General features: G+C 41.6%; 1 protein-coding gene across 4 annotated transcripts in view; it reads right to left on the bottom strand.

The window, feature by feature from the left end:
• LOC117347194 (signal transducer and activator of transcription 5B) overlaps positions 1 to 14,954 on the bottom strand; it is a 163,638-nt gene that overhangs the window by 59,828 nt on the left and 88,856 nt on the right. For all 4 annotated transcript variants that reach the window (XM_033917775.1, XM_033917778.1, XM_033917777.1 and 1 more), the window contains one exon: positions 6,602 to 6,776. In XM_033917775.1, the coding sequence (XP_033773666.1) occupies positions 6,602 to 6,776 (175 nt within the window). The remainder of the gene's footprint in view (positions 1 to 6,601; positions 6,777 to 14,954) is intronic.

The raw sequence follows: 14,954 nt of genomic DNA, 5'->3' as shown, positions 1-14,954 counted from the left end.
TTATTTATGAAATGATATAGTAAATGTATTTACAAATATTTTGTAACAATCAAACATATTATATGTGATTCATTTAATGTAAGAATATAAAATCAATAAATAAAAATTAAAAAAAAAAAAAATAACCTTACCCATTTCTTACTCTCTTTGAAAATGACCAATTTTTTTTTTTTGTAAGTTCTTGTTGTAATACATCTTGGATAATTCTTTTGTAATCCGCCTTGAACTGCAAGGTAATGGCGGAATAGAAATCCCTAATGTAATTAATGTATCAAACAAAGGGTGTCGCACACATGAGGGGGTACCCCATCCCCTTTTCTCAGAGACATCAATACCCTCATCAGAATGAGATGATTAAAGATAAAATTGGAGTCACATGATGGTTCTCTGCTCATGCTCCGCAGCTTCTCCGCTCATCCAGCTAATTATATCACCCATGCAGCTCTCTGGCAGTGGCTATTGTGTATTTTGCTCACCACAAATTGAGGAATCTGACAACTAAGCTTTTGAACCATTCCTGTGAGCTGGGTCTGGGTTATGCCCTCCAAGAACCCATAGCCAGTTAAGCTCATGCAAACCACACTATCCCCAAAGATAATAATAACAACAACAACAACGTTATTCTTTTATACCGCCATAACCAAAAGTTCTAGGTGGTTTACACTAAAAAGAGCTGGACAATCAGCGAAATACAATAATACAGTAACAAAATACAAATATTTATAAACAGAATTTCAATAATAAAACTCACTAAGTATAAACTTATCGAACAAAATGGTCTTAATTAATTTCTGAAAACTGCAATAGGATAACATAGCTTGCTGAATACATTTACCTAACCAAGATTGTTGCCTACTAGCTTGAAATGCTAGGGTCCTATCTAAGAAGGTCTTATATCTACACCCATTAATTTTTGGATAAGCAAATAAGTAGAAGTTTCTAGTTTCTCGTGATAGTTTATACAATACAAAATGAAGAAAAAGGTTAAGATGGCAGCACCGGGAACTCTGGCGCGCATGATGGTCACACTGCAGGAGGAGACCATAAGGGAGCTTACCAACATGTTTCTGCCCTGATCGACAATAAATTTTCTAAGTTTAAGGCCTCGGTCGAGGACTGTATGGAACGTCAGAGAGCACAAATAACCCATCTTGAAAACAGGGTCTCTGCACAAGAAGATACTGCAGGTCAGGCTGGTGTCCGCACATAAGCCCTGGAGGCCTGGTGCACTTCATTGAAGGTTTGTATTGAAGACCAGGAGAACCGGGGCCGCAGGAACAACCTGTGTATCGTTGGCCTCCTTGAAAAAATCCAGGATGCTGAGCTGTGGCCCCTGGTGGCAGTGGCTGCATGGATAGGTAGGTCTGGACATGGACCCGGCAGTGGTGGAGCGGGTGGGTCCTCAAAAATCAGGAGACACCAGGCCACGACCCATTATAGCCCACTTTCTAAACACAGCGCTTAAGGATAAAATTATTTTGCGCTGTATCACAGGGCTGGTGCACTCGAGCACGAGGGAGTCTGGCTTCTATTGTTCAATGATTACTCCTCTGCGGTGGCTAATAGCTGGTGGGCCCTGGCACTGTGTTCATTCTTCACAACATGCACGGTTATCGCTCTTCTGGACGAGCAGGATGTACAAAAGCAGTCCCAGAAATCTAGGGCAGGATCACTGCACCAGTTCATAACACTGAGGACCCAAAGGCAGAGTCCATATCCACTCAGAAAATGTATGTAGAGTGGACCAAGTCACTGCCCTACAAATCTCTTCGGGGGGGGGGGGGGGGGGAACCACCTGAGCTTCTGCCCATGACGAAGCCATGCTTCTAGTCAAATGCACCTTTACGGAAACAGGGGACTGTTTCCCACAAATATATGCTGACGAAATGGCCTTATGGATCCATCTAGTAATCATTACATTAGGGATTTCTATTCCGCCATTACCTTGGGTTTAAAGCGGATTACAAATGGATTGTCAGGACATTAGAAGTATTTAGGGAGTAGTTTGTACATTTCTTTGAATTACTAAGGATTACATCTGAATTGTCATAGTATTAGAAGTACATATGAAGTAGTTGCAGGTGATGCTTGGGACATTTCTGATTGAGTTAGTTCGATTTTATGTGCTTTTGAATAGAACATAAGAATTTGCCTCCGCTGGGTCAGACCAGAGGTCCATCGTGCCCAGCAGTCCGCACCCGCGGCGGCCCATCAGGTCCATGACCTGTCATGTTTATTTGATTTAGCCCTATAGCCCCTTGTTTTTATCTTTACTCTTTCCATACTCTTATCTACCCTTATCTGTATCCCTCAATCCCCCTATCCTTCAGGAATCCATCCAATCCCTCTTTGAATCCCCGTAGCGTACTCTGCCCAACCACTTCCTCCGGGAGCACGTTCCATGTGTCCACTACCCTCTGTGTGAAGAAGAACCTCCTTGCATTGGTTCTAAACTTGTCCCCTTCCAGTTTCTCCGAGTGCCCTCTTGTGCCTGTGGTTCCCTGTAGTTTGAAGAATCTATCCCTGTCTACCTTCTCCATGCCCCTCATGATCTTGAAAGTTTTTATCATGTCTCCCCTAAGCCTCCTCTTTTCCAGAGAGAAGAGTCCCAACTTGTCCAGCCTGTCAGCGTATGAACAGTCTTCCATGCCATTTATCATCTTCGTAGCTCTTCTCTGGACCCTCTCAAGTATCGCCATGTCTTTCTTGAGGTATGGCGACCAATATTGGACGCAGTACTCTAGATGCGGGCGCACCATTGCACGATACAGTGGCATGACTTCCTTCGTCCTGGTTGTAATTCCCTTCTTAATGATGCCCAGCATTCTGTTAGCTTTCTTCGAGGCCGTTGCACATTGCGCTGATGATTTCATGGTTGTATCCACCAGCACACCCAAGTCTTTTTCAAGATTACTCTCCCCCAGCAATGTTCCTCCCATTTTGTAGCTGTACCTTGGGTTCCTTTTCCCTATATGCATGACCTTTCATTTTTCTATGTTAAAGCACATTTGCCATTTGTTTGCCTACTCTTCCAGTTTGCTTAGGTCCCTTTGCAGGTCTTCGCACTCCTTTGTGTTCCTAACTCTGCTGCAGAGTTTGGTGTCATCAGCAAATTTTATAACTTCACACCTCGTCCCCGTTTCCAAGTCGTTGATAAATATATTGAACAGGAGTGGTCCCAGCACCGACCCCTGCGGAACACCGCTTGTGACCCTCTGCCAGTCGGAGTATTGGCCCTTCACTCCAACCCTTTGTTTTCTGTCGGCCAACCAGTGCCTGATCCATTTGTGTACATCCCCTCCCACCCCGTGGTTCGACAGTTTCTTAAGTAGCTGCTCATGGGGGACCTTATCAAAGGCTTTTTGGAAGTCGAGATAAATGATATCTATGGATTCCCCTTTGTCCATCTGGCTGTTTATCCCTTCAAAGAAGTGCAGTAGGTTTGTTTGGCACGATCTTCCCTTGCAGAAGCCATGTTGGCTCGGTTTCAGCTGTCCATTTCTTTCTATGTGTTCACAGATGCTATCCTTTATTAATGCTTCCATCATCTTGCCCGGAATCGAAGTCAAGCTCACCGGTCTGTAGTTCCCCGGGTCTCTCCTCGATCCCTTTTTGAAGATAGGTGTGACATTCGCTAGCTTCCAGTCCTCCGGTACCCTCCCAGTGCTTAAGGATAGATTACAGATTTGTCGGAGTGTGTCCGCTATTTTCGTCCTCGGTTCTTTTAGTACCCTTGGGTGGATTCCGTCCGGGCCCGGGGATTTGTCACTTTTCAATCTGTCTATTTGTTGGAGGACATCCTCATAGCTTACCTTTTTTGAAGATTTTGTAATAATAATAATAACTTTATTCTTCTATACCGCCATAATCGTGAGACTTCTAGGCAGTTTACATTGAAGAGAGCTGGACAGTCAGCGAGTTACAATATGCAGATAGTCAGTGAATTACAGTATGCAGAATCTTAAATGCAGCAAATTACAATATACAGATTGTTAAGAAAATTTCAGACTTATACGCAGGGGTGGACCTGTTAGAAATAATGGAATTTGATGTAGTGTTTGGTGTAGTTACTGTTTAGGTGATATATCTGTCGAATAAGGCAGTTTTTATGGCTTTTCTAAAAGCGTCATAGGTCAGTCTAGCTCCATTAATGTAGTTGTCTAGCCAGTGTTGTTGTGTGTTTGTTTGGTACATAAAAGTTCTATCCAGAAAGGTTTTGTATTTACAGCTGGTAATGCTTGGGTATGCAAATAGATTGCAGTTTCTGGTTTGTCTTGTAAGGCTGTATAGTATGAAGTGAGGTAGCAGGTAGGTAGGAGCTAGTCCTCAAACCAGCTTGAAACATATGCAGGAGAACTTGAATATTATTCGTGCCTCCATTGGCAGCCAGTGTAGCAGTCTGTAGTAGGGGCTAACATGGTCGCTTTTTTTCAATCCAAATATCAAGCGGACCGCCGTGTTCTGAACAATTCTAAGTTTCCTCACTGTTTTTTTGGGTATACCCATATAAACGATTTTGCAATAGTCCAGTGTAGCAATTGTACTAGTAATCTAAATGATAATGGGTCAAAGTATTTTTTGATGGTCTTTAACTTCCATAATGTCAGGAAACACTTTTTTACCACTATGTTCGTGTGTTCGACCATTGTCAAATGTGTGTCTAATGTGACTCCCAATATTTTTATTGTTTTACTAATCGGGTAGTTGTGGTCTTTTATATGCAACGTTGTTTTGGTAACAATCTATGGTCAAGGTCAATAGGTTGTAGAGTTGGGGGTCGAGTGTTGCAGATCGAGTGGCTAGGAGGTTGTCGTACAGTTTTTTTCTTTTGACGTTTTTGGTTGGAGGGTGTGTGAATGGTTCTCCTATGTCTGGTTGAGGTGGATTGAATTAGTCCATTGTTCCAATAGGCTGGGCTGTCTCTATTTATTGCTTTAAATAGTAGGCAGTAAAATTTGAAGTGTACTCTCGCTTGTATTGGGAGCCAATGTGAGTCGTGATATGCCTCTGTGATGTGGTCAAATTTCTTCAGTGAGTAGACCAGTCTTAGGGCTGTGTTTTGTACTGTTTGTAGTTGTTTTATAATGGTTGCTGTGCAGGGGAGTTATAGTATGTTGCAGTAGTCTATGACAGTGGTTCCCAACCCTGTCCTGGAGGAACACCAGGCCAATTGGGCTTTCAGGCTAGCCCTAATGAATATGCATGAAGCAAATTTGCATGCCTATCACTTCCATCATATGCAAATCTCTCTCATGCATATTCATTAGGGCTAGCCTGAAAACCCGATTGGCCTGGTGGTCCTCCAGGACAGGGTTGGGAATCACTGGTCTATGAGACCTAGGATTAGGGATTGCACCGAGTTGGAATTGTTTTCTGTCGAAGAATTTTCTGACTTGCCTCAAGTTTCTCATGACTGCGAAGTCTGTGACCCACGTCTAGCTGGATCTGTCTGCACAAAAAAATGGTCAGATAGTTTAAACTCGTTGGTGACCTTGAGATATCAGAGAAGCACCCTTTTAACATCCAACTTCTTCAGAATCTGGTCCTTTTTCTTGGAACCTGTGTACTGGAATACTGGCAAGACTTCCTGATTGATATGGAACGCCAAAACCACCTTCGGCAGAAAGGAATGGTGCGCAAAGAGACTCCAGCCTCAGTAAATTTAAGGAAAGAAAGAGCATGAAAGAGCATGTTACTCCGAGACCCTTTTCACTGAGGTAATGGCCACCTGAAAAACAATCTTGAGTGTCAGAATCCATCAGTGACTCATGGAGCTTGGATGAGCCCCTGAAAAATTACGTTAAGATCCCAAGAAGGGAACAGAGGTGTTACCAGGGGCTTGAAACACAGTTCTTCCTTTATGAATCTGGCTATGTCTGGATGATATGCCAGCATAGATTTGCAGTCTCAAGTCCTAAAACAAGAAAGTCCCGCTTCTTGGACTCTAAGGAACACCACCATAAGTCCCTTGTCAAGGCCGGCCTGGAGGAAAGCTACCACCAGAGACTGGAGCAACGAATGGCTCCTCATGTTGCTACTGGAAAGCAAGATAATGTTTAGAGGGCAGCGGGAGAAGGAGGAGGGAGAAATGCCACACTAGGATCTGGAGAGAGAAGGGGTTAAATGTTGGATCAAGAAAGGAGGGAGAGAAAGCTTTGCACCATGTGAAGAATTGCTGGCGAGTTCAAAGGCTAGGGATTTCAGTGCCCATTTTATCTCCAGCACACTGGATCAGAGCTTCACCTGGTCTAATGGTTACGCCAGCTCTGTGTACAGCAGCATTTCAACACTGCTATCCAAAAAGGTTAATCATGGCACTGGATATCATGCTCAGTGTGTCTTATCCTGGCATTAGGATAATAAATTTCAACTAGGAGCCAATATACCAGATGTCCTTACATTTGAAAACTAACCTCAAGTGTTGCATGATGATAGGCTCACGTCTAACAGGCCATTAACACTGTCTCCACAGCACCCTCCATCTTGGGTGATCCTGAGAACTGGAAATTGAACCTCTAACTCTGTATGATAGTGTGACATTTTTTCGATGGTTATCCACCCACAGGCCACTCAGTCTCTGTGCCTGCTTTCTGCCACTCACCCTGAATTCGGAGGTTTTCTTGGTACTGGATGATGAAGTACTCTTGGGTCTGTTGCAGCTTCTTGAGTCCACTTTCCGTGTCCTGGGTTATTAGCCTCAACTCCTCAAACGTCTGGTTGATCTGCAAATGCTTCTGCGACATCGAGTCCACCAAGCCACTCACAGGAGAACTAGACTGCAGGAAAACACACAGAAAAACATGTATTGCTCCAGATATATATTAGATACTGCTTTAAAAAAAGACGGGGAGAAATAGAAATCCCCTTTACCATCAACAAACATCTGGTAAAGCTAATATAACCCCAACTGCTGTTTTCAAACAACTTTGACCTAAAATTTGCTGCAAAATCAATATAGCACAAGGTTTAATCGGGTATGCTAATTCTAGTAGGTGCTTTGTTCAATCTATTCTTAAATCTAAATTTCTATTTGTTTTTTACTACCACTACCCATCTACAAATTTTCACAGTTAATGCATTTAAAGAAGGGCACACACACTATAAATTAAGAGAGTTTTCTAACAGCTAACATGCCTATGCTGTTAATATGCATTATTACAATATTCTAAATGAGGTCTCACCAGAATCTTTATACATATATATTGATTATTTGAGTAGTGGGCCAGCAGTAACCACCACCCATTAACAGCAGAAAATGACCCTTAAGTGCAGAAAAACATATAAAACAGTTGGCCTTGTACTTTTTTTCATTTAACCTTTTTAAATGATACACCAAAGGAAAAAATCCTTGAATAGGAATATAACACATCCATAAATATAATTCCAAACAAGAGAGCAAAAAATAATAAAGCAATCATATAAATAAATAAATTGAATATTATAACGAGTAAAGTTTATTCTTTTTCCTTAGGGGATAATATATAGAAATGGGATGGGATGGGAGGGATAGGGAGGGAAAAATATTGGAAAGATGTTGTTATGAAAAATAAGGAGATATATGTAATAGGATGGGATATTTATTGTTGTGCATTACTGGGTATAATAAAATGTTTAAAGTGTTTGAGGAAGAAGGATGGGGGGAGGGACAGATTTCATGTCAGATTAATTGTATTATCAAAAAGGGATGTATAATTATATATAAATTTGGAAGGAATATTTTATTGATATGGAAAAGGGTGGGAGGTGGGGGGGGAATAAAAACATGTATAATAATACTGTTTAAGAATGCCAAGTGTGTTATGTAAATTAATTGTAATAATACTGTACACTTGTTGAAAGAAATAAAAAGGAATAAAGATTAAAAAAAATAAATAAATAAATAAATAAATCTATCTAGTAGTCCACATTAGAAAGAGAAAACAAGTCAGAAGTCAAAGGAAGTTGGATTAATTAGAAAAATTAACCAAAGTAGCCAATAAGTTGCATAATCAATATTAAATATCCCAATACGTGAACCCAAAATATAAAATAGTGATTGGCCCAGGTTGTTTAAGACCTCTTTTATGGGAGGGGTCTTATACATCTGAGCCAATCAGAGCCTTAGGCCCCTTCCCAGTATTTCCAAGGAGGGACTTGAGGCTCTGATTGGCCCAGGTTGTTTATGGTCCCCTCCTATGTATTTATTGTAATATAATCAATAAATATGTTTTAACAAAACGTACTTAAAAGAAAATTTGAAATTTTCCTTTAAAACTATACCACCATTGAACAAAAAGCAGAGTTACTTACCGTAACAGATGTTATCCAGGGACAGCAGGCAGATATTCTCACAGGTGGGTAACGTCATCCATGGAGCCCTGATGCGGACAGCTGCAAAAGTATTTTGCTTTAAGAACTTTAGAAAGTTTGCGATTGACCGCACCACACATGCGCGAGTGCCTTCCCGCCCGATGAAGGGTGCGCGTCTCCTCAGTTTAGATAGCCAGCTAAGAAGCCAACCAGGGGAGGTGGATGGGTTGTGAGAATATCTGCCTGCTGTCCCTGCATAACACCTGTTATGATAAGTAATTGTGCTTTATCCCAGGACAAGCAGGCAGCATATATTCACATGTGGGTGACCTCCAAGCTAACCAGAATGGGATGGTGGCAGTATTGGCCTTGTAGAAAAGTAATGTTGAGAGGCCGAAGGGCCCACCCTGTCTGGACAAAAGTTCCAGATAATAACAAAAGGTGAAGATATGAACCGAGGAGAAAAATAGCCACTTCATCTATTCCAACACTCAAAATATATTGAGAAAAAAAAAATACTAAAACTGCCTAACTCGAACTGCTGACAAGCTGGGACTGGACTTTCTAAGTACAGCCTATGCCGGAATATAACAACGAAGGATCCAACTTGTTTGGTATCAATTCCCTGGAAACAGGATACCCCAACTTGATAATGCTGAAAGAGACAAAAAGTTAGAGATATGAGCTATATGATACAGTCTGCTGCAATAAGTGGCCAATGCTCACTTGCAGTCTACAGTATGAAGAGTTGATTCTCCTAGATGAGAAGAAGACTTAGAAAAATACCGATTGATTAGAATAGAAATCAGTGATAAGCCAAGTTTGGAGTTAGTGATAACTATAACAGAAGAACTTTGAATGAGTGCGAAGCACAATAGTGTCATGGAAGGAACGCAGTAAAAAAGTGGAGTTGCTACTTATGGTTCAAGACCATTCACTCATCTGGCAGAAATGCAAGCGAGAGGAGAACTTTTCAAGGAGGAAAAACGGAATGCATTGATTCAAATGGAAACTTCCATAAGTGAACAGGAACCACACTGAGATCTCATACCACTGGAAAGTGTTTTCACATGGAAAAGATCTTACATAAATCTAGGAATACAAGAAGGAGCAGAAATAGATGTACCATCCACTGACCGAAGAAAGCAGAAACAGTACTAAAACAAACTCTAATAGAAACCAGAATCCAACAAGAGAGGAGAGAAGTCAAAATCAGAGAACCCCCCCCCCCCAGAGATGACTTCAGAATTTAATGAGGCATATGACACCCAGTTGAAAAAAAAGGTAGTAATTATTGCTGGAAATATTGCAAAATGGCAGTAGTTCTGGAAGCTGTGAATATGAATGCAATAGGCTGAGAGAAAAAAGAATAGCTGAATTCAACCTGAAAAATAGCAATCAAATGGCAATTTGTCAGGAGATAGAGCTGAAGATTGGAATGGAGACCGAACCTTGACTCTGCATAAGAATAGATGGAAAGATCAGCAGAGGTCAAGCTGAAAAAGAAGGAAAATCAAGGTCATCTGAGCCACCAAGGAGCTACTGGAATCATGGTGGCAATATCCTGCTTGAACTGGACAAGCGTCTGAAAAGAAAAGGAAGACTGGACACATCTGGAACTTGTTTGACTACTACAAGAGAACAACGGTGACCTCTAGGAGATGACCCATAATCTGCCATGAAAAACAAAGAAGCTGATCAGCGAGGAAAGGCGCAAGGAAATCTACTTGTGGAGTTTCCCATAAAGAAGCAATGAAATGGAGAATTGCTGAATCTAAAGTCCAATCATGAAGATGGAAAAAATTTTCTGAACATGTCTGCCAGAAAAAAAATCATACTCACTGAAATGAAAACACAGTTGAGAGAAAACACTGCTGTGAAGAAGTGCCGAATTAAGAACATAAGCAGTGCCTTTGCTGGATCAGACCATAGGTCCATCGTGCCCAGCAGTCCGCTCACGCAGCGGCCCATCAGGTCCAGGACCTGTATAGTGATCCTCTATCTATACCCCTCTAGCCCCTTTTCCTTCAGGAAGTTATCTAATCCCTTCTTGAACCCCAATACCGTACTCTGTCCTATGACACCCTTTGGAAGCGCATTCCAGGTGTCAACTACCCTTTGAGTGAAGAAGAACTTCCTAGCATTGGTTCTGAATCTGTCCCCTCTTAATTCCAAACTGTTCGAGGCTTTTGTTAGGTAAAAACAGAAAAAACTTTGCTCCACTTGGTTAGGAAATATATCCTATCAGTATGTGAAGGTCCACATGGACTAGAAGATCTGAGAAAACTAGACTGTGAAGCAAAGAGCACTGCGATGAGCTCAGCCATAATAGAGTTAGTAATCCGCAACTAGGATTGACGTAATAAGAAAAACTCCTCGCTGGATTGCAGAGAAAGCCGTGCAAAGGGAATCATATGGACTGCGAAGGCTAGGCACTGGAAGCGGAGAGTAGAAACGTTGGGCCATAAACGGCCAAATGTAAATAGGGTGTGCTGGTGATAATGAGTAATGAAAAAAACACCCTGAGAGAAGATAGTTTGTTGTGCTGATAAGAGCAAAACCTGAGACATAAAATCCTGATCGAGCCAGGTGATCAGCGAACAACCTCAGAGGCTAGATAAAAATGAATATGGTCTAGCTGCAGAGTTCATAAAAAGAAATAAATTCTCTGAGATCGAAAGAGTATAAGCCATTGATCAAATAGGAGAGTAGAAGTTATACAGTAGAACAAGAGTATTGTTCGTGGATAGAGAAAGGGGAAAATAAGTTCACTGAAGAAATAAAGGAAAAAAACATCCTAAAAAGGATATAGTGGCCTCCACCTCCCCAAAAGCCTATGATAAACAGGAGGAAGGATAGAAGAGAAAAAACATTGAGGTAACATTGGTGATACAGTAGAAGCTTGACTAAAAGCAACCCAGTTGATCCTGCATGATAGCAATATCTGTTGCTGGGCGGAAAAAATGGCGGATAACTAATAGGTTTTCCACCTTTGGTAGTTTTTGTCACATCAAGTCAAAAGAAGGTCCCACTGAAGAACAAAATGTCAGATGGTGGTCTGGTCCAAGACACTGAATTGGTGTTAAAGTTAAGGTTTCTCAAAACCTTTACATGGAACCATGTTGCAACAAGAGTCCAGTTTAGCAGAAATGTTGGAACAGAGTATGGAGTATTCAAATATTTTCAAAAGGTATGCTTAATGATGCCATTCATCGGTGGCTTAAATGACTCCATAGGAGGATGAGGAAGCTCCAACTCCTGCAAATGTTTTTTTGTATACTTAGAATCAGATTCCAGAGCAATATTAAGATCTGTACTCATTTGGTGAAGAATCGAGTAAAAGAAAACTGGCTCAGACGGTGAAGGATGTTATTGGCAGTTTAAGGGATTCCTGAGGAGTATGTGTAAACTAAATCTTCTAGATATTTCTTTGTACACTTGAAATGAAATGAAAATGAATGTCTGAATCCTCAAGCATAGAGGAAGAAGGATAGCGCCACTTAAGAGTGTTGTGGCTTGGAAGGGATGGGTGATGCAGAACGTTCCTTCTTAGTAGTCTGTACAATAAACAACCGCTTCCATTTTGGTGAGCTAGTGGAAGCGAAACAGCAGAGAGTTCCTCCAACAGGTTTAGATTGTGTTAGGGGACTCTGAAACATCATGCCTTAAACCAGTGGTTGAAGCAGCAGAGAGTTCCTCCGACAGGATGGGAGGCTCTGCAATAGCATACCTAAAATCAGATATTGAAGCAGTAGAGAGTTCCTCCGACAGGTTTAGATTGTGATAGGGGACTCTGAAACATCATGCCTTAAACCAGTGGTTGAAGCAGCAGAGAGTTCCTCCGACAGGATGGGAGGCTCTGCAATAGCATACCTAAAATCAGATATTGAAGCAGCAGAGAATTCCTCCGACAGGTTTAGATTGTGATAGGGGACTCTGAAACATCATGCCTTAAACCAGTGGTTGAAGCAGCAGAGAGTTCCTCCAACAGGTTTAGATTGTGATAGGGGACTCTGAAACATCATGCCTTAAACCAGTGGTTGAAGCAGCAGAGAGTTCCTCCGACAGGATGGGAGGCTCTGCAATAGCATACCTAAAATCAGATATTGAAACAGCAGAGAGTTCCTCTGACAGGTTTAGATTGTGATAGGGGACTCTGAAACATCATGCCTTAAACCAGTGGTTGAAGCAGCAGAGAGTTCCTCCAACAGGTTTAGATTGTGATAGGGGACTCTGAAACATCATGCCTTAAACCAGTGGTTGAAGCAGCAGAGAGTTCCTCCGACAGGATGGGAGGCTCTGCAATAGCATACCTAAAATCAGATATTGAAGCAGCAGAGAGTTCCTCAGACAGGATGGGAGGCTCTGCAATAGCATACCTAAAATCAGATATTGAAGCAGCAGAGAGTTCCTCCGACAGGATGGGAGGCTCTGCTATACTATGCCTGAACACAGTGATGAAGAAGCAGAGAGTTCCTCCGACAGGATGGGAGGCTCTGCTATACTATGCCTGAACACAGTGATGAAGAAGCAGAGAGTTCCTCCGACAGGATGGGAGGCTCTGCTCTATGTCCATGCTCTTATCTTCACGCCCTGGAGTTACTGCCGGGTAGAGCTTAGTACCCAAGTGTGGAAAGATGTCCTCCATGGGTAGCTTAAGTAACTCCTTAGAAGTATGATTAAATTTCAACTCTCCATGTACTTCTTGAAATATTTGGAGCCCGATTGTGTTTGTTATATCAACTTGGACATCAGGCGATGTCAATGCTTCAATGTCAACGTCTTCCCAGAAGACAATGGCTTGGTCAACGATGCAGGTTTAGTCGATGTGGAAGCTGTAGCCGATGATTTGACCGGAATAGGATCCAAAGTGCCAAAGATTTTAGTTTGCTGGATTCACTGTTTTTTTAAGGATCTCTTTTTAGTGTGGCCCAGCGCAAACAAGACTCCACATAGTGGTCTGGGCTTAAACACTGAGTGCAATATATAGGTTCTATAAACATTGTAGAATCCCAACGTAAATCAATACAGCAGAGACAATCCAATATCTGCCAGGAAGGATCAGAAAAAAAGGTATCAACATTACAGGGTGTACACTCATGAGAAATCCAAAATGGCATTAGAAATTACTAAGCAGCAAGCTAGGGTGACGACGATGACAAGATGGCGATTTGAGTAGACGCGAGTGTTTAAGCTCCCATTCCAGTGGCTTACGTTTTTCCTTAAAAAAACTTTTCTATGTGCCCTTGAGATGCCTAAGAGAAGGGGAAGGCAGAGAAGTACCCCTCTCTCTCTGTCAGTGACTTCGACACCATGTCAGACTGCAATTACAGCGTTTGCAGTCATGACTGCATTGGGCATATCCAATGCTAAGCCCCAGGAGCAGCTCAGCTTGGAAGGCAAGACATCGCTGAGCGCGCTGGGACCTGACCCTCCCCCACCCCCAGGAGTAGCAATGGATGTCGGCCTTTGATAAGAGGGATCTCGGGAGCTGCTGAGAGTGGAGGTGACACCATTGCCGGTAACCCCGGAGGGGATTTCTAGTGGAGGAGGTGCATGGCAGTCGAGTGGTGCTGAGCTCGGTGGAAGTGAGACCCGGGAAAGAACGGGCTCCCACGTTGCCTGAGCTCAAGCCGCTCGTGAAACCAGCAGTGGTTACTCTGGACTCACTTTGGGGAGCTATAGAGAATTTACAGTTGGTTTGTACGGGTTTCATTTCCCTTATGGCTAATGTTTCAACTAAAGTTAGACAATTTGAGACAGATATTTAAGACTATACAAAGCAAATTGGAGAAATTCAAAAGCCCATAGTGGAGATAAAAACTGTTACTAAACAAACAAGCAATGGACAAAGTTTTTCTTCTCCGTAAGGTTGAAGAAATATGATCACGTAACACCCTCCTATTGAGCACTGCATTAGCTGCCAATGGAGGCGCGGGTGAAGTTTAAGTTTGTTCACTTCTGTTTTAAGGCTTTGTTTGGTTTAGCTCCCAAATATATAATTGAGCTTTTCTGTTTTGTAACCGACAGACATAAGAGAAACTCACATCTGAATTTTGTTTTTCCGTCCGCCTGTTAGAGGATGTAAGCTTAAAAAACATCATAAAAATCTTTTTTCATATCAAGCAGCGTTATGGGGTAAGGATTTAGAACAATTGCTTTTGCTTACTGACACTTATGGGGAATTTAAGAAATATCGAAAAACATATGTTTTCGAAGTATTTAGGCATCTAATTCGTAAAAAAATTTTATTATGCACTATTTTTGATCATTTTAGTGTGTCTAATTATTGGCTTTTTACTTTTTAGTTCTTTTCAAATTCTTTTATTTTTTTTAAACTATTGTAAACCGCATAGAACTTTATGGCCTTGCGGTATATAAACTGATTATTATTATTGAAAATCTGGAAAATAAAAATAGGAGTTTAAATTTAAGGATATTGAATTTGCCTGTGCCTAAATTTAAAGCTCCCAGAGAGATTTTCAAAGATTTTCTGATTTCTATATTGAAAATCCCAGAAGCGAATTTACCACCCCTGCAAAAGATCTACTATTTGAAAAGGACTATAAAAGAAATGAATACAATGTAAGAACAAGAACTATCAGCAGTCTTGGAGTCATCAGATATTGAATTGTCAGGACGAGCCACTTTAATAGTTTCCTTGG

This window comes from Geotrypetes seraphini, chromosome 13, assembly GCF_902459505.1.
Source record: "Geotrypetes seraphini chromosome 13, aGeoSer1.1, whole genome shotgun sequence".
Lineage (NCBI taxonomy): Eukaryota > Metazoa > Chordata > Amphibia > Gymnophiona > Dermophiidae > Geotrypetes > Geotrypetes seraphini.
This window is presented reverse-complemented; position numbering and strand designations above follow the sequence as displayed.